Here is a 20,543-nt window from a genome sequence, read left to right on the forward strand (position 1 = left end):
CACGTTCAGGCTCCTCACCCACGCCCACAAATCTCTCCACGACCTGGGCCCCAAGTACCTCAACGACCGCCTGATCTTCTACATGCCCACCCACCAGCTACGTTCGACAAGCCTCGCCTTCGCCGCCGTACAACGCATCCGAAGAGCCACTGCTGGTGGCAGATCCTTCTCCTACCTGGCGGCCAAGACATGGAACTCCCTCCCCATCCATCTTCGGCTGACCCAGGACCATCTCGCCTTCAGGAGACAACTCAAGACCTGGCTGTTCGAGCAATAGCAGACCCCTTCCCCCAAGCACCTTGAGACCCTGCCGGGTGAGTAGCGCGCTATACAAGTGTTATGATTGATTGATTGATTGATTGAGAGTTGCAGGATTCCATACCGACTCCTCAAAATGTTTTGTGAATTCCTTTTTTCCGAAGTGTGGAAATATTTTTGCTTGTTTATTTGTACACATTGTGCAATTATGCCTGGTGAAATGTGATTGCCCTGGCGCAGTGAAACATTTTCCCTTTTAGAGAAAACTCCACACCAGCATTAAGGGTGCTTTTTCCACTTTCACCTAGAAAATAGATGTTCTCATGCAATTTGCCTAGACCACTCACTCCTCAATTCTTGAGTTGGATGTACTTACACACATTGTGCACTATTGTGGAATGCAGCTCATGAGTGCAGGCCAACTTTTGCGAATACCTTGCACTCGTAAATTGAGCCATTTGCACCAATAAGTCTGACTTACACATGTAAACGGTATCAGAAACAATGAACATATAGAAAACAAATATTTCTAAAAATGCAAATTTGGCACTTTCGTGCTCCTTTAAGCATCTATTTTCACCAATATTTCAAAGGTGGACAGGTTCTTAAATTCTGTCTGTTTTCCCAGTAATCATGTTTTATGCAAATCTTTCGGTTACCAGAGAACATCATATTATTCATAAATATAAGGAGTGGAGGGAAACTTGATATTAGTAATGCAATATGCCTTTACATATTATGGGCGTACCATGAAAAACATATTCCAGTTGTGGCTTTGAAATTAACAAAATAGTCTGACTGTACAAGGCGTTGAACCCAAAGGTTAACAGAAAACTTCCTTTTCTCATCTCAGTGACCAGCGTGGTAGAGTCTGTAAGGTAATTAATAAAATGTAGACATGAACAGTAGTTGGAAACCTTTATTTTCCAGTTCAGCACCACTAACATCTGAGCTCGCCAGCACAGCCAGGACCAAATAACTGTCTCCAATTGAACCTTTACCATGGCGACAAAACTAACATTCCTGGCATGAGCTGGTGACCTTAAAGGTGCAAGAACATTATAATACATTCCCCTTGCACAATACAATAGCAGAAAATGTAATTAACAAAATGGAGAATCGGAAACTTAAAAGCATAGGCAAACAACAGTAAAAAGGACAGCATATCACTGTATAACATAATCATCAAACCTTACAGGTACCCTCCTACATATTAATGGAGAAGGTTTCACGACACATCAGGACAATCTCCATCCATACCATAAGCTGAGATGCTAGGTGAACCACATGCGTACTTGACAAGCCTGGACATGCTCCACGTACCACCAGTGGTCACCGTCACCACATTCTTCTTTATAGCAATAATGGAGAAAGGGCCCATGAATCCAGATGTCCCCTTCCTCCTTTGCTTCGGCTTCTTCACAAAAACCTGATCCCCCACATTCCATTTCGTATCTCTGACCAGCTTCTTCACATCATACCTCCATTTATATTTCAGTTGGTAGAACCTAATCCTGTCCCTTCTCACTTCACCATCATCTTCACTCATTCCTTCGATAGGCAACCATACTCAATTCAACTTGGAATTAGCCATTCTACCCCTTAATACCTCGGAAGCAGACCTTTACGTGACAAGATTAGGATCAGTACCATGTGCCCATCATCTCTCCCTCAACACACTCCTAATGGACACTCTAGTTTCTAGCGCCCTTGGTGCACAACTTTGGCCACTCTATTCATCCTCTCCGTAAGCAATTGGCCTGCAGTGCATAAAGAGCCATTATCTGATGTACAATTCCTAGATCATTAAGGAACTCTTGTATCTCCTGTGACAAAAATTGCACCCCATTGTCAGTCACTAAATATTTTGGCACACCCTCACTCATTAAAAAAAAACATCATTAAGAAGCTCAAGCACAGTCCTGGTATTGATCACATTTACACATCTAGTCTCTACCCACTTGGAGGTGTAGTTCACTAAAAGAAGCACAAACCTCTCAGCCGCTGGCATCAAGTCAAAAAGGCCCATGATATCCAATCCCAACTTAGACCAAATTTCCTCCATAACAATGACCAGGGACAACAGAGCACAATTTTTGACATGGGATTTGTCATTAGTCGCACAAAGATGACATTTCTTAACCACCTTCTCAACCATCCAGTCTATGATTGGCCACCAGTACCTTTCCCTCACACAAGCTTTTCTGAGGCTCCTTCCAAGGTGTCCATAATGACCAAGATTAATTACTCTGTCTCTCAGACCACATGGAGGAACAACTCTGTCACCTCTCATAAGATTCCCTTGACAAAACGCCAGTTCATTCCCTACTGACCAATAAGGTTTTGATCCAGTGACTTATACTCTGGCCATCCTTTTATGATAAAAGATTTGAGGACAGAAAACAAAAGATCTTCTTCCATGCCCTTGTACTACTCCTCCACCAACAAAGTCGGTTCCATGACTAAATTCACACCCTCAACATCCACATCACTCTGTTTGTACTGCAGCGGCAACTGTGACAAATAATCAGCTGATTTATTCACCAACCCCGGAAGGTACTGTACCTGAAAATTGAATTCTTCAAATCCTTCACCCCAGCGCTTGAGTCAAGGAGTCAAGTGATCACTATGGTGTCAAGAAAAAACTTGAACTAGAGGCCGATGATCAGTCCTCACCAGAAAAGGAATACCCCATTAATAAAACTTGAAATGCCTCACCGCCCAGAATATACTCAAAGCCTCCCTTTCAATACACAAGAAGTGTTCCTCTGCACCTCTGAGTGCCCTTCAGGCAAAAGTGACCACTCTTTCTTCTTTTTCAACTATTTGTAACAGCACCCAGACCCCTGATGCTGGCATCAGTGGTTAAAAAAGTTTTGAGATTGGCATCAAAGTTCCCAAAGTGGACATCCTGCCAATTTCTGACTTAATCGTCACAAAAGCCTTCTCACACTCTTCAGACCAGCCGAAATGCAAACCCTTCCTCAACAAAATCCTGATTGGCTAAACCACACTTGCAAACCCCTTCACAAACTTTGAATAAAATTCTGCAAGGCCCAGGAATTATCTAACTTGTTCTTTATCACTAGGAGTTGGGGTAGTCACGATACTCTCTGGCAGTGTATGCCCTCACTAGAAATCACATGGCCCAGGAAGTGACTGACATTACCCCAATCCGGGATTTCTGTTCCTTCACAGTGAGTCCTCTTTCACACAACTTTTTCAACACACTCCTCAAAACAACCTCATGCTCACGTTCATCCTTACCATAAATCAGGATATCATCCTGGAAAAAGAGGACAGATCACCCAGTACCAGTTTCATGATGAAAACAGGCTGCCACTGAGGCCAAACCAAACAGCATCCTTATGAAGCAATATGCTCCCTAAAGAGTTACAAACGAAGTCAAATGTCTAGAATCCCTATGTAGCATCACCTGATGATACCCTGATGACAGATCCAAGACACTAAAAACTTTAGCTCCCTTCAATACACTGATGGACTCGGAGATGTTTGAAAGTGGCTGACGGTCAACCCAAAAACACTCATTTAAACTACGCAAGTCAACACACATTCTAATACTGCTACCTCCATCCTTGGGTGTCAGTACCACTGGTGCCAGCCACTTGATGGCTTCAATCTCTTCAATGACCCCCAAATCCAACAGTTTTTTAAGTTCCATTCTTAACAGCTCCACCATCATGTTCAGTACCTTTTGCACCTTATGCACACATGGTTTAGCTCCCTTTTTCAAAATGATACAGTGTTCAAAGCCCTTGAGAAGACCTAACCCCTCACCAAATCCTGGAAGAACTGTTCACCATTGCCAGAGTTATCAACAAACATCACTTGATCCCTTGGGTTACCAGCACCGGGATTTAAAATATTCCCCAAATCACTTTGGTGCCTCTACCCCAAGAGATTGTCACCTCTCTCTGCCACATATACTGTCCCAATAGTTTGCCTATTTTTAAATTCAATTTTGGTGACAACATAACCCAGTACTTTAATACGTGACCCACCATAACTAACTGGATTAATATCTGGCTGGAACAATTTGACATCCTGCTCTGCAAATTTCTCATCCCACTGTCTGTTTCTAATCATATTGAACAGTGAACCAGAGTCTGCCAGCAGCACATAGGTTTTTCCCTCAACTTCAATCTCAATCTCTGGCATTGTCACTTTTTCACTTTCTATTCTCACCATTCACACTCAAAACTACAGTGCGCACACCATCCAACGTACTATCCATCCCTTTTATCTTCTCAGCCGATCTACACACTTGAGCATAATGCAATCCGATTCCACACTTCTTTCACACCAACCTTCTAGCATAGCAATTTGGACTATTTGAATAATGGGCAAAACTCCCATATCTGAAACACTAAGCTTTCCGCAGATCCGTTTGTCCAGGTGTCTGTGAGTCATGATCCGCATATCCAAGTGTCTGCAAGTCGTGCTAGGCACTCCTCCCCTTCGCCCCAAAGGACACTTTTAAAACATTTCCACCTCCGGCCTGGAGTGCTGCATCATTCATAAAACCATGAATACACTCTGTATATCATTTTTGTCCAAATCCACTGCGCCTTTCCTCATCTCCTTCACCCAACTTGACGTATTCTCCATCTCTTCCTCAATTGGCACGGCTTCCATAAGCGACAGGTTCTTAGACAACAATTTCTCCTGCACCTTGTTGCTGTTGGTGCATCTCACCAACTAATCTCTAATAAGAGAATCAGACAACTGAGAGCTAAATCTTTAGGGAAGCAACTTAATTTCCCACCTTCTCACTGGGTTGCTGCACACTAGTGAATTATCTGTGATGGTCTAATTCAACATTGATACGTGATCCAAAGTACCGTTCCGTCATTTTCATAGACATCTCATAAACATCCGAAGGCTCCCCATCTCCATCACTATTGGCAGTTCATCAATGCTGTCTTAGATATTCTGTGCCTTAATGCCAAGATTGTGCAACAATATGGCTTGCTTCCTGAAGGCAGAAAAATGTCCCCCCTATTGCCACAATGTAGGAGTCAAAAAACGTCTTCTAACTTTTCCATGGCAAAAAAGCTCACCTTTTTCGGAAAGAAAGGCAGGGGGTTGTGACATACTGGCAGTTGTCATGTTGTCTTGCAGTATACACTTGCTAAAATCGAGACAGTTTGCAATAAACAAAGATAAAAACACAAAAATACGGGGAGAAATCTGTAACAAAAATAATCTCATCAAACTCTCACTTCAGTGTACTTCTCAGAGCGCAGAGTCCATAAACGACGATTTCTAAAAAAAAAAAAATCTCCTTAGTAACCGTGAACAAGGCAAATAGACTTTACTCCTTAACCAACATGGCTGCTTGTCGTTATGCACATGGAATCATCCCATCATACCTGTGACGACAACGTGACAGCCGCTCCTCCAAGGACGGAGAAATGTCTACAGCTGAAGGAACAATTCACCGGCACTCACTAGATTATAGGGGCCAGGAGAGCCAAGTGTCGAGCGTGTGGACTGAGGCTTGAGCTACCAAAAATCAATTTGGGACTGCGTGGACTAAGGCTTGAGCTGCCAAAAATCGGTTTGGGACTTCCAACAAAAGCCCAATACTGCTGCCGCCACGGTAAATGCAGGGAGATCACACTTATTCACGTACTCACTGTTCAAAATCCATGAATCCGACAGTCTATTTCTGTACAGCTGTGTCCTTTTCTTTCCTGCATCGCATGGGTCCAGTAACGGAATTGGTGGTGCGAGACACCTGTCCCCAATCAGGCACAACTCATCGCCAGTAATAAAATGTAGAGATGAACTGTATTTGGACCTTTATTCTCCAGTTCAGCACCACGAACATCCGAGCTTGCCAGCACAGCTAGGACCAAATAACTGTCTCCAATAGAACCTTTACCATGGAGACGAAACTAACATTACTGGCATGAGCCGGCGACCTTAAAGGTGCAAGAAGATTATAATCTTTTTTTAGGATTTTGTTTTAATCATAGTTAGTGGAAACCCACAGAAATGATCCCTGAAAGTGGGGTCTTAGTTCATACATTCATTTTGGAACTCTAACATTTAACTATTGTCCATTGTCCATGCCCCTTGGAGCATATATTAACCTTAATGTACATAATTCCTCTCACAATGTGTATGAGACCCAGTACCTAGCTTCCTTTAGTATTAGATTCCCTCCAAACCACCCACTCTATTTTCTTCTTCACATTCCTCACTCATTTAAGACTCAGAGGTAATGAAGTAAAGAGTAATGAAGTTTGCTAGTGAGTAATCTTCAGAATAATGACAATTTCTAATAGGTGATGAAGCCGCTACCGACTTGTCCATCTTCCTCGTCGTATTTCCTACTTAAAATAAGACTTTCTATCAAATTAAGGAAAATTTCTAGTACGTAATTGATCTATTCCTGGCTCATCCACCTTCCTCCTCATATTCCTTACGTGTTTGACTTTCAGTCACGAAAGTTTCTTGTAAATAAAGGAGCCATTACCGACTCACCAGTCTTTTAGTCACTAAGCTTACTCTTTTAAGATCTGGACTCGGAATGATAAAGATTTCAATTAGCAAGTTTTGTGTGTCCTGAGGACAATTGAGGTGTTGAAAACACACAGAAGCTATCTGCCCCATTTTTAGGCAAATGGACGATCACCTGCGCACGTCCAAACACACCTTCTGTAAATGTGAATAGGAGTGTAAAAAGTGACAGAGTGGTGGATGTATAAGATGGTCTATTATGGTGCTGTGAGCACTGAAACTCGAAATAAATGACCCTTGAATATGAGTATAGTTCATGACTGTACATGTATGCCATGTTAAAGTCTGGTGTACATTCCATATTACAGATGTACAGTTCAGGTGGACAGAGTCAAAATTTTGATAGCAAACTGCGTCATCTGTGCGGAGCACACAACTTGTGTAATCCGGTTCCAGATCCGAAGCCAATTTTTAGCAACATATTAAAACTGTGTGTTAGACCTGGCATTTTTAGCGGGTTTACCCCCAGACCTTTTGCTTTTTTACCTCCTCTTTTTTACTTATTTTTCCCGCTTTTAGGACTCTGGACACTTTACCACTGCTATTCAGTGCTAAAGTGCATATGCTCACCATGTAAATTGTGTTACTGGTTGGCATTTCCATGATTGGCATATTTGATTTACTAATAAGTCCCTAGTAATGTGCAAAGGTGTGCCCAGGGTCGGTAAATCAAATGCTACTAGTGGGCCTGCAGCACTGGTTGTGCCACCCACATCATTAGCCTTCCAAATGTTTCTCAGAGCTGCCTGTTGACCTTGCAAGTGCACCCACTAGCCAGGCCCTAACCTTCCCTTTTCTTACATGTAATGCTCCCTCAGGTAAGCCCAAGGGACCCCTGTGCGCAGGGTGCAGAGTATGTGTAAGGTATGACATGTACTGGTGTGTTTTACATGTCCTGCTAGAAAAATACTGCCAATTTTGTTTTCCACTATTGCAATGATTAGCTCTTCCATTGGCTAACACTAGAGCTGCCTTGTTTACAAGTGAAGCTTTCCATTGGGAACAGCTTAAGATTTGGAGTATAGACTCTGTGAACTCAGAATTTATAACACACCTTTTAGTAAAGATGGTTTTCTTAAATTAGGTATTTGAAAATGCAACTTTTAGGAATTGCCCATTTTATTATCTAACCATCCTGTGTGCCCCTGCCTGCTTGTGGATTCACCGTCCGGTTTTAGATTGACAAAGGCTGTTTGTGCATTGACTCCAGACACTCACACAAAGGGAGCTGCGATGTGCCCTGCATATGATGGGCCATCCTGAGCTAGAGTGCAGGGCGAAGTTGTCAATGACACCAGAATAGGCTGTGGCTGCCCTGCACAATGCTATCTCCACCCCCTTTAGTGACACTGGACCAGGGAGGACAGAACTGGTTTTACTGAGCAAGAGAAACATTCTGCACAAAGACTTCAAAGAGAAAAAGGGGTATAAGTGTTAGACCTAAAACCCCAGAAATTTAGATTACTGCTGGACCAAGAAAACTGCCAGGAAGAAGGGCTGAGAAAGCTGTCAGGAGGAACTACTACTTTGCTGCATGGTTTGCTCTATTGGCCTGCTTCTTGCTGCTTCTGTCTAGGGCAGTGAGAGGACTGGCCTGTACTCTTATCATCCTGCTGTCTAAGTATCTCTGATGGCTTGATGTAGAGCTTGCCTCCTGTTGGAAGTGTCAGGAACATCAACGACTTCAAAAGAACACTTTTGGACTAAGGACACTGGCAAGAAGAAGAGCTGGAAGAGATGCCAGGAGCAGTACTACCCCTTTACTGTTTGCTGCGTTTTTGGGTTATACTGCAGTTGCTGCTTCTGTCTTGGGCAATGAAAGGACTGGACTGAACTTTTGTAAGTCCTGCTGTTAAAGCTCTCCAAGGGTTTGAAGTAGAGCTTGCCTCCGCGTGGAAGTCTCAGACACACCAAAGACCTCACCATCCTCTGGGTACCTGCTCCTAGAACTACATGTTTCAGCTGCCACAGAGGGGAAAAGCAACCCACCGCTGTTAACAATGCTGCTGCCAGTTACCTGACCTGCTGGGACTGTAACGAGTACCGCCGCCATGGTTTCACTAATGCCACCCAACGCCATCACTGAGCCGCTTATTACGCCGTGACCTGTGAGCACTGCACGTTGCATCACCTTGCTTCACATTGCTGCCCAGGTCTCACTGATGACGATGCTCCAAGATGATGGCATGGATGCTGCCTGCACCGTGGCCTGGGGCACTGCTCGTGAGGTATATGAAGCACTGCCCCATCCCGCACCGCAGCCATGGTCCACTGACGCCAGAGCTATCGACTTTAAGGAACTGTCTTTTAAGTTTATTCTTGCAAATTTCATAACTTTGTTACAGTATGTTGGATGTTTATCATTTTGGTCGTGTTTACACAGATACATATTGGCTATTTTTCTACAACTGGTGTGATGTCCTTTTGTAGTTTTTCAGTGCATTACTGTGTGTTATGTGCAAATGCTTTACATATTGCCTCTGAGATAAGCCTGACTGCTTGTGCCAAGCTACCAAAGGGATGAACAGGGGTTATTTTAGACATATAATTCCCTTATCCTGATTAGAAGGAAGGGTCCCTACTTGGACAAGGTGCATACTTCTGCTAACTAGAGACCCCCATTTCTAACACTGTGCAGTAAAAAGAATGCCTCCTTTGATTTGATTTGAAGGCAGACTACTTTTGCTATCCTCAATGCTCCTCAAAAGAAAATCAGAACCTCCGATCTTCATTATTCTTAGCTCCAAACAGAAAGCCTCTAATTCAATGGATTCTACTTTGACCATCATGAGTGCCCCTCAGAAAATGCATTAGTTGCAGTGTCAAGGGATCCCCACAAAGCCTTGCCCATGTCGCTAATTGTGGCACCAATGTCAATTTGAGCTTGAATTTTAACAAGTATGAGTTGACCCTTCTACTTGACATTTGAAACACATATCACAGGAGTCGATTGCAAATGGTACATAGGCAGTCTGGCATTATGTCTTCACCTCTGCAGCCTTAAAATGTAACTCACCAGAGCACTGTCCCAGTGTGTGCACGCTAAGATGCAAACTGTGCATATCCGAGAGACAATTAACTTGCAATAGGTAGAGTTCCAAGTGGCAAGAGTCCGCCTACAGCTTAACACATAAGGCCTACCATGGGTTAACACTGGAATTCAAGATCAGGTATATATCTGACCAACATGTGCAAAATACATGGTAGAATGTGGTGGGATGCATAAGAAAGAATGTTCCTCATTATACCACTGTCTGAAACCTCTGGACGTCTCACTTGGCACCAGCGAGCCAACAGGTCTAGACAATGTGGTTGTGGCCGTACAGATAAAATGGACCACAGCTATATAATGCCCATTTCCCTAAGCTCAGATCAGAGAGAAATAATTTCAGTTTACAACACTATGGGCCATATGTAGGTAGCTAAATACCGGTCGGTAACGGCCGAAATTCGGTAAATATCCCGTTACCGACCGGTATTTAGTCAAGTGAGATGTAGGAGGCCAAAAACCAGTTTTCGGTAAATATGAAGCGGTAAATACCGATTCATATTTACCGATTTCTAAAATACCGATTCATATTTACCGAATACATATTTTCCGATTCGGTAAATATGAAGTGGTAATTATGAAGTGGTAAATATGAAGTGGTAAATATGAAGTGGTAAAACGGAAAAAGACATGTAGGTAAATTCGGTAATTAAGAAATCCATGAAATTCGGTAAGTAAGAGTCGGTAATTAACACAGATTGAAAGCAGGTGGTAAGCATCAACAGTGCATATAAGCAATCCCAAAATGCAACAGCGTGGACAACATGGCCGCTCTGTATGTCATTGCAAGGCGCCTACGTCTACAGGCAGCAGGTCTGAGGATTTGGAGACGGGAGGAACGCATCTACAGACAGCGCATCACACTCTTTCAACAGACTGACGCAGAGATACATGAAAGGTACAGGCTACACCCACAAACCATCATGGACCTGATAAGGGACCTGCACCCACTCCTGGACCAGCCAACAAGAAGGGCGCATGCCATACCACCACATGTGCAGGTGCTCTGCAGCCTACATCTACTCGCATCTGGCAGTTACCAGGGGGTGATAGCTGCGGTGGGCGGTGTATCCCAGAGTTGCCTGTCCCGTTTCTTCAGGAAGTTCCTGGATGCCATGATGCAGAGAATGCACCACTACATCAGCTTCCCAAACACACAGGCTGAACTGCAGAAAACTAAAACTGACTTTTATCACATGGCACAGTTCCCCCATGTCATTGGCTGTATTGATGGCGCACACATCCCAATCTTCCCACCAGCTGCCACTGAGCACATCTACAGGAACAGAAAGTCCACCCACTCCATCAATGTGCAGGTAATCTGCGATGCAGGGAACATCATCACTGATATTGTTGCGAAGTTTCCTGGGAGCACCCACGACTCCTACATCTTCCAGAACAGTGGGATCTACACACGACTGCTTGCCGGAGAATTTGGAGAAGGATACCTGCTAGGTAAGTAACAGTGACGCCCCATGATACTTGCAAATCATAGTGTATTGAGGCATGTGACTGATGGTTCCCTTTTACTCACCTAGGCGACAGTGCATATGCCGTGCGGTCATTCATCCTCACTCCCTACCTACACCCATCAACCCAGAGTGAGAGACGATATAACATGGCACACAAATCTACACGCAACGTGGTGGAGCGCACGTTTGGACTATTGAAAAGCAGGTTCCGCTGCCTCCACAAGAGCGGAGGCGCACGCCAGTACACACCCATCATCTGTTGCAAGATCATTGCCACTTGTGTAATGCTGCACAACCTTGCCACGAAGAGAAGTACAGAGGTGGAACTAACAGATTTTGAGGACAATGAGGATGAGTCAGGTCAGCCAGAGGCCAACGCAGCTGGAATGCCAACAGCAACAGATGGGAGAGAGAGACGGGCAGAGATCACATGCAACTATTTCTGAGTAAGTAGGGGGACACAGCCAGTTGTTGGATGTCATGACGTAGTTTAATAATGCGGCACTACGCCACCACACCAAGAATATGCCATTCTGGCAACATTGCGTAATTACAAGTAGTAAGTCCAGGGTTACATCACCCAATAGTCTTTGGCTATGCGGTGCTGCATTAATGTTTGCGGCCACGCGCTACAGTGTGGGATGGCACGGATTGAGCCTCCTCACTAGTGCCAGCCCCAAGCCGCCTGCTGCTCCTGCGTGTATCTGGGACCGGGGGTGTTATGCTGCTCCTGCTGCTGGTGTCGATGCTTTCCGCAGCATCCCCTGCACCAGTTGTGGCCGCCTGACTTGTCAATAGCACCTCAAGTGCACTTGTGACCTGCACCATCCCCCGAGACACGTCGCTGCTGCAGTGTGTCAGGCCCTCCTGCATAGACACAGAGCGCCGGCAGAGTAGTGAAGTGGCAGTTGCCAGCCGGTTGAGTGCCCTGGTGTGACTGTCTCTCCTCTGCCGTTCCCGGCGCCGTGCAGCTCTGTCTGCATCATATTTGCTGCACAACAGCTTGATGGACTAGGACATGTCCCGAATGCCCGCTGCCATGTCACCCATCCCCACCGCCATTGCGCTGATGTTCCTGTCCATGTTTACAAAAGTGGTTTTCAGTCCCCGCATATGCCGCTGCACTGACATAACTGCCTTTGTTTGCAGGCGCTGTTGCTTCAGCATGTTGCCCTCGAGCCCCGAGAAGACCCCATGGCTGTCAACGTCTGCTGGTGGACTCTGCACCCGCGACCTGCGGCGCCGTCTTGCACCCGTGTGTTCTCCCTGTGAGGTGGAGGGCACAGTGGCATGGCTCCCATCCTGGGGCATAGTGTTTGGCTCCGGGCCCCTGCTGTCGTCAGATGAGGTGTCTAACACTCGCAACCTGGCAGCAGCACGCCTCCTCGACCTCACAAATGCAGGCGGTTGATGTGGCCGGTGACTCAAACATGAGTGGCGATGCTGGCTGTGGTAGAGGTGATGCTGGCTGTGGTTGAGGTGATGCTGGCTGTGGTAGTGGTGATGCGGGCTGTGGTGGTGGTGATGCTGGCTGTGGTAGTGGTGATGCTGGCTGTGGCAATACTCCCTGGGCAGAACTTGTGCTGGCCAGAGCTGACCTGTCTTGCCGGTGTGCCCTCTCTCCTGTAGCATGTGCAGTCCTGCGCGATGTTACATCTGTGGACAGAAATGCAACATCAGCTCAGTGTATCTGAAGCCCTGCATTGCTAGCATCACAATAAATTTCTGTAACACTCTCACATTGTCCTCTGCCTGCTTTTGGCTAATGTGTGTACCATGCATTGTTGTTCTGTGCTATTCAGTTCATGGTTGGGGTTTCCCTGACTACATCTCCCATAATGCATTGCCTGTCTGCACTAACACATGGACTGGAGTGGGATACTCATTTCACAATGGGGGATGTGGGATAGGGGTAGGGGGGGCTACATTGCTGTGCATTCGTCTTACCTTGTTGGGTGGCGGCTCTGGCAGAGCTGTCGGCATCCCCAAGGCCCACGACGCTCTCGTGCTCTATTGTGGCCTCCACCAGCTCCTCCAGTTCGGTGAGGGCAGGTGCCCTGTTAATTCCACCTCCTGTCCGGCTGGCCTCCTTCTGTATTTCCCCCATCTTCCTCTTTGTGACGATCCTCAGGTTGTACCAGCGCTTTTTCAGTACCTCAATGTCCCTGGGGGTCACTCCAACAGCATTGACCTGCGCCTGGATTCCCAGCCATATATTGCGCTTTTCTGACTCTGGCACTTGCAGGGACTGCCTCCCAAACAGCTTCTGGTGCTGCTTCACCACCTCCTCCACTAGCACCTGGAGTTCCCTGGGGCTGAATTTCTGCTTCCTCCTCCTTTTCCCTCCATCTCTCTGTGTCCTCTGGCTGGACATAGTGATTTTGAGCTGCACAATCAGGCACTGGCTCCCTGCCTCTCCTCTGCACTCCCAGCCTCTCCAGGGTCTGTTGATTGTGTGCACCTGCCTGGGTGTGGCCACTTCCTGGTTGGGTGGGGTGTGGTTGCACAGGATTGGCTGTTTCATCCAGTCATGTGTTTTCGTTTTTCCGATTCGGTAAATACCGATTCGGTATTTACCGATTCGGTAAATACCACTTCGGATTTTACCGATTCGGTAAATACCACCTCGGTATTTACCGATTCGGTAAATTCCGATTCTTGAATACCGAATGTTACCGAATCGGTAATTATTACCGAATTATTACCTACATATAACTTTCCGATTCATAAATACCGATTCGGTAAAGTTCGGTATTTAAGAATCGGTAAATTATATTTACCTACATGAGGCCCCATATGAGAGACAACCATTCAAGTAAACTGTCATGCTAATGGCCTGCAAGTAAGGGCGTCAATATATTAATGGTGCCGTCAATGTATTAATGGTCCCATCAAACAGCCGACAACCGCTAATCAAACAGTGACTGTGACTTTGTCACTGGAAATGGTAAGTGTTATTCATGCACTTGTTCACCGGTATTGTCCATTAAATTAAATATTTCAGAACTTAGTTCGAATTGATCAGTGTACCGCGGCACCTCCAATTTTTTTGTCTTACAACTGTGTATTCTCCATGCCCCTCAGCAAATTAATACCTGTATTCTCAGTGACCCTCAACAAATTATTTTTAATTTGATATAACCCAATATTTTCTTGTTTTTGGTAACCTCCATCAGTTTCACAACTGTCTCTGGCACAAGATGTGGTTTTCAGTGCTATTTGGAAAGTTCCTAAATCTTAAGTTTGCATATTCCATTATCCAAAGAACCCAGACGTGTAATTTTTCCAGTTGCCCATCAAATAAATGTGTGTTAGGTAGCTGATGGTCGTATCTGCTGCTGGATCCAGTTCTAACCTGTGTGATGCTTTTGTTGCCAGTTAGTTATGTCTTCAACCTTATGACCTGTGAATTAGAGCTCTTTATCTGCCTCTCAGATTTCATCTAATGTCTTCATGTCCCGATTAAATGTCACTGATGATTTGTTTTCTTTCCATCGTTGCAGATTCCACTTGAGTTGGACACCAAGGGAGTCATAAAAACCAAAACGCCAATATATCTAAAACTTGTGCCCAGGACAGCTGCACCAGTAGAAGATAAATAATTGACACAAACCACATACGTCCTTCTGCAAAGCCTCCCAACTAGCAGCATGCAGCCAATTGCGAATATCACACTGGAAAATGAAGATGCAATATATTGTCCCGCAATGCCCACAGTTGAAGCCTTTCCCAAAGAACTCCTGTCCTTGACCCCCTATCAGTTTTTACGCTTCGCCTTTGGATTTTGTTTTCTTGTTTGGCCTACGTTTCCTGCACCTCACTTGCTAAAATCAGTGTTGCGTCATCAATTTACATAATTATGCCTTGGATATAGTGTTTTTTATTTAGCGCAACCAATTATTGCCTCTTATTTCTCAGTTATGTATCTGTAACAGCATGGCTGCTGGCTTGAAACCATGAGGATAGCATCACTCATTGACATGCTGCTACAGGCACTCGGCAACCTTCTGTAAACCCTGAAGAACGTGCTTAAACTGCACGTCATTCAACTCTTCTTTTTTCCAGTAGTTGTGTCTACAAGAATGTTATAAAAACACATTTTAGCGCTGGAGGGGCGCTGCAGAAATCCGGCACTTTTAGGTAATGTTGTAGTTTCAGTGAGCCCTCCTAGGGAGCAGTGGCGGCTGGTGGGATTTGAAGCTGGTGAAGCGTATGCAGAACGAATCAACGTATGCGAGCCAGTGCAGCGAACGAGCCGGGCGGCAATAAAGGGGGTTTCGGGGGGGTTCTCCCGTCGTGAAGAATTTTTTTTTAAATGCGATTTTCAGCACTATTTCTGTTATTTAAATGGATTAAAAATTCAGTTTTTCTAGGCATTCATAAAAGAAAACATAGATTATTTCAGAGAATTTCTGGGTTGCAAAGCAAGTCTGACTTCTGACGAGGGCTAGGGTACTAAGCAAGACTGCTTTGGCTCTACCCTTTCCAATAGAAAACACTAGTTAGCGATGTGAACAAGTTTAATGGACAAACCTGGGGTCTATTATGTTATGTTAGACCGGAGCTTTGTCTATGCCTTTCTCGATTTTACAGCAGTCAACTCGAGCAAATACCGCTGCTATTTCTGCATATGCGGCCAGCATGAGGGGGAGGTGACACTGCACAACAAATATTCATTCGATCCACCTCAGCCTCATCAAAAATATGGTGGAGTCATTGTCAGCCACACGGGGTGTGGGACTCTGGCAGAGCTGTCTCCCTCTACCATAGATAGTGCTGTCAGGGCCTGGTTGGTATGAGTAGAAAAAATATAAACTGGGGAACAAAAATTGAAATTAAACACACAAGGGGAGTGAAAAACTACAAAAACATTCAAATGAACAACAACAAAAATGATAGGTAGAGCAGAATGGGGTGGTTGGTGTGGATAGTGGCTAGGGAGCAGGAAACACGTGGGGATGGCTAGGCAGGAGCAGGTTGAATGACCACAATTGTGCGCAATGCAACATGTCGGTCATAGGCTTTTTAAGTACTAGCTTCACAGTTTGACTAAAACTCCATCTGAAAAAGTTAAAGAATACACTTACATGGTTACATTTCTGTTTTTAATTTTCAATGTTTGCTGCAGTAGAACACAGGATAGCTAAATAAAAGGCTACTTTTACATCTGTTCTATGTTATGCCGCACAGCTTAATTCATAGAGGACTACCCACGCAGATATAGGTTCAAATGAGTTGAATGACCTTGGGAGAGCACAAATCATGCTTCTTGTTCACCACTGTACACGTTATCCTCTTTGGCACGAGGGAACTATGCGTGACTTCTGTAAAATGAGCGATCTCGAGTCAAATCAGTTGTCTGTTCGTTCTGTTTACTTAACTCAGAAGTGAACTCTCGTTACTGGGCATTATTCACACATGCGGTCGCTGCAAAAGCGGGATGATGGGACGTATTAACGTGCACTTTCTTACAGTCAACACAATGCGAAACGTCTGGGAGTTGGTGCATGAAAATAGCATGATACTGCGTGCAGTTTGTTCAAGAAAGAACTGGCTTCTTCAAAGCATGGACTTACATATTTTAAACAAGCCCCACTGCGGGCTCTTTCTATGGCAAATGCAACAGAAATGCTGTCAGATTAACCACACAAGGCTCTGAGAATGAAGCGTCTCATTTTACCGCTATTGAAGGTTTGTAATTAATACAGTGACAGTGATACATATTTGTGTAATCAAACATACACTGCACAGTTGAATGAAAGGCACCCTCTGAGGCCACATTCAGCAGCACTGGGGTAAACTGCGGCATGGACCAGGCACACACAGCAGCACAGCAACTCTGTAATTATGTGCGTTTAATAAGTGCTCATCGTGTAGGAGCAGAAACATGCATGACAACTGCCTTTTATTGAAGTGCTTTAGTCCCCCTCCCCTGCTGCCTCTTCCAACTCTGCCCCACAGAGATGCCCCAATCCGCAGGTGCAGCCATGTGTTTGGGTCTCAGCAGAGACCTGCTCAACCGTAGGACAAACGAGAAGTGCCTTACCTTAGCGCCGGCTCCTGTTGCGGCAGCACCTTCCTCTAAATATCCGTTCCTCCAGTGCGCCGTCGGTACGGTGCTGTAGTCACCTCAGACGGTGGCTGCGGGGAGGGAGGGGGCAGTCCCTGGAAGTTTGGTGCTCCGATAGCGAGGATAGGCTGCGGACACGACGAGGCGCAGAAAGCACGCGTCTTCTTCTGGTTTCTCCATCTGCGTGATTCATTCAACCCCATCTCCCTGCCTGTCAATACTGCAGCAAGGTGACGGATGGTTGGTGGGGGGCTGCAAGGGAGAGCTCCGAACGGCTGGGCGCGAGCAGTAAGGAGGGAAGGTGGAAAGAGTAGGAGAGAGGGAAGGAACTGGTGTCTCGAGACTCAGCCAATCCAGACGCTGCATTAGCAGTGCCAGGATTGGCTAGAGCAGAGATACTCGCTGCCCATAGGAGACCGGGGGTTGCTGCATGAAGCAACCCTCGGTCTCCTAAGGGAAGGCTAGTAGTGCGCATGTTCGGGCTGGTCGTAAAAATGATTAGCCCAAAACGGAACATGCACACTATTTGCTGCCTGCAGGCTGTCAGTCAAACACTCTGCTGCCGCAGCCCCACCCACCCCCTTAGCATCCGATTGGCCCAAGGCTTGCAGCGTCATGGTGAGTCGCAGCCGGGACTCGCGACGTGACTCAGTATGCATTTTTATTGATGACTACAGTCACATAACATTCATCATTGATGAATGTTATGTGACTGTATTTCTGGACGATCAATGGGCCGTGGTTAGTGGGGCAACCGCCGCTGCTAGGGAGTCGCTACAGCCGATGCTGGCAGCCCCCAGGGCCGCGCCTGTTCTCCTCGGCATGCAGCTGTCAATGCCAAGGAACCTCCCACCGCCGCATGGGCAGATATTACAGCGGGCTTAGTCCTGTCAAACAGCATGTCCGACTCCGGTGCCTCCAAAGCTAACAGTGATCTCTTGGCAGCAGGGAGGCCGAGTCACTAGTCGAAATGTACAGCAAATCCACCTGAAAGGCGCTATTTGCTCTGAGTTTAGGAAGAATATAAAAGTGCTTGATAGTGGGAGGTTCTGCACTGTTAACTTTCACAGAAAGGGATAGTGCGTGCTAATGTCCTCTGCTCCTCTGAATAAATATTTTCCTACATCTGACCAAGAATTAATTTCGGTGCACAGACAAACAGACTCTGAAGGATTAGCATTGATACTTAAATGTATTAAATGTTGTTTTATAAGAAGTATTGATTTAAATACAGATACAATGTATTAGCAGAATAGAGAAGAATGATTAACAATACTGTGAGAGAATCTCTTACTAGATGGAATGCTTACTGTCTGAAAGTCACTGATTAGCAGCTAGTTTATTGCCCATTCAGATAAAAGAGTAAATAATCTGTGCTGATCTGATCCTCAAAGTGATATGTGCCATCAGGGAAAGATAGGATCATTTGATATGTTGGCAACAGTGATGAAGAAGAAGGTTAGGCAAGTGCATAAAAGGTTTAACATTTGTATCCAACTATGGGGCTTAATTAGACTTTGATGGATAGGGTCCTCCATTTCTACATTAATGGAGTACCCTCTCTATCAAACTCAAGGTCTGCATGCTCAATTCAGAGGGGGGTGGATCTTAAGTATGTCAACAATGGAGTGCACTCCAGCTCCAGTGCCCACATACTCCTCCAATTAGCCACCTGACTGCCCCCCAATTTAGAGTGGTCGATCATATATATATTTCCCATGGTGTTGGTCACATTAATTTTAATTTTTTTTAAAACAAACCCAAGGTTTGGGAGTTTGTAAAAAAAAAAGAAAAACAATGTAAATGTTTGATGGGCGTCCATCATATTTGTTGGAGCCATCCATCAAATGTTTATATTATTAACTGGAACTGCTGTGAAGCCAGTTCCTGACAATTTTAGGAGTTGTCTACGAGGATGGTGGGCAACTTTACATTTGGCAGGCATAGGTCCCCGAGGATGGCAGGGCAAATGTCATCACCATCCGGATAGACCCTCTACCCCTCCGAAGTCTAAGTCAGCCCCTTTGACACAACAGAATTGGTGACTAAGATTCAATTGTATAAGTTTACTGGAAAAAATTAATTTGAAGTATCTTTTTCAACAAATGTACATTTTTATGAAACACATATGGAAATGGAAGCATAAATATTGAAACCTAAAAGTGATTTTGCGCCACTCATACTGAACAATACATCGTATTTTACAAAAAGACATTGCTATAATGTTATTGAAACTGAAGAAAAATTACAAAGTTATCAGAAGATGAGAATGTAAAGCAATACAAGAATTATATGTTGAATTCAGCATAAAGGGAGATTGTGTTGTAAACATAGGCATGTTAGGTAATGAATACACCTTACCTTAGATAAAAAGAGGAGGTTAAATTAGCTTAAATAGTGATCCCATATACCGATCCTTCTAGATAAAAGATTAATTAAGAATGGATTACAAGGAAAATGTCACAACTGTTCTCAGATACAAGTTTGTTCTAGTATATATACAGAGATAAGAAGCAATCAAGGAAATTGTAATGTTAGTTTCTTTTCCATAGGTGATTGTGTTTTCTGTGCTGAAAGTGATGGATTTTATAACTTAGCTTCATTATTTTCTTTATAGGCTAATTTTTACTTGCACAATTTGTTCAAGGAATTTATTTCACATCATCGTGACTGGGAATACAACTTGGGACTTGGTGTAAATGTAGTGATGTGTATAGAGTTGTTTCATTTGATTTGGGTTTATTTTATGTTTTAATAAAAACTTTAAAAAGTATGTCATCAATCCTTTTGACATAATATGGAATCTGTGTTTATAGGTTGATTAAACGTGGCAAAATAATGTGGAGAGTTCAGCAAATATTTAAATAATGTACATCATTCCATTAAACTATTTTTTGAACGAAGATGTCCAAGACATATCTTTTTATTTTTGCAACTCAGAGTGGAACAAAATCAATTTATCAAGGATCTCTTTGGTAAATAGACAGATTTCAACATCTTATTACTGGCAATAAGCTTTAATCCAAATACAATAAAAATAGCTTCCTGTACAGTCAACTATTGTTTGTAAATTCACAGTGTTCAACGAAGAACAATGTCTAATTCGCGAGAGAGAAATTTCATACATGTGCATGAGGCTATTCAG

The 20,543-nt window shown here is 44.4% G+C and overlaps 1 protein-coding gene across 1 annotated transcript in view; it reads left to right on the forward strand.

Moving 5' to 3' along the window:
* Positions 1 to 20,298, forward strand: part of LOC146796559 (cytochrome P450 3A21-like) — a 426,463-nt gene extending 406,165 nt beyond the window's left edge. Inside the window, exon 13 of the mRNA XM_085629195.1 lies at positions 14,832 to 20,298. Within this exon, the coding sequence (XP_085485321.1) occupies positions 14,832 to 14,930 (99 nt within the window). The 3' untranslated portion in view covers positions 14,931 to 20,298. The remainder of the gene's footprint in view (positions 1 to 14,831) is intronic.
* Positions 20,299 to 20,543: the final 245 nt, after the last annotated feature.

The sequence above is a fragment of the Triturus cristatus genome, chromosome 10 (genome assembly GCF_964204655.1).
Source record: "Triturus cristatus chromosome 10, aTriCri1.1, whole genome shotgun sequence".
NCBI classification, from domain to species: Eukaryota; Metazoa; Chordata; class Amphibia; order Caudata; family Salamandridae; genus Triturus; species Triturus cristatus.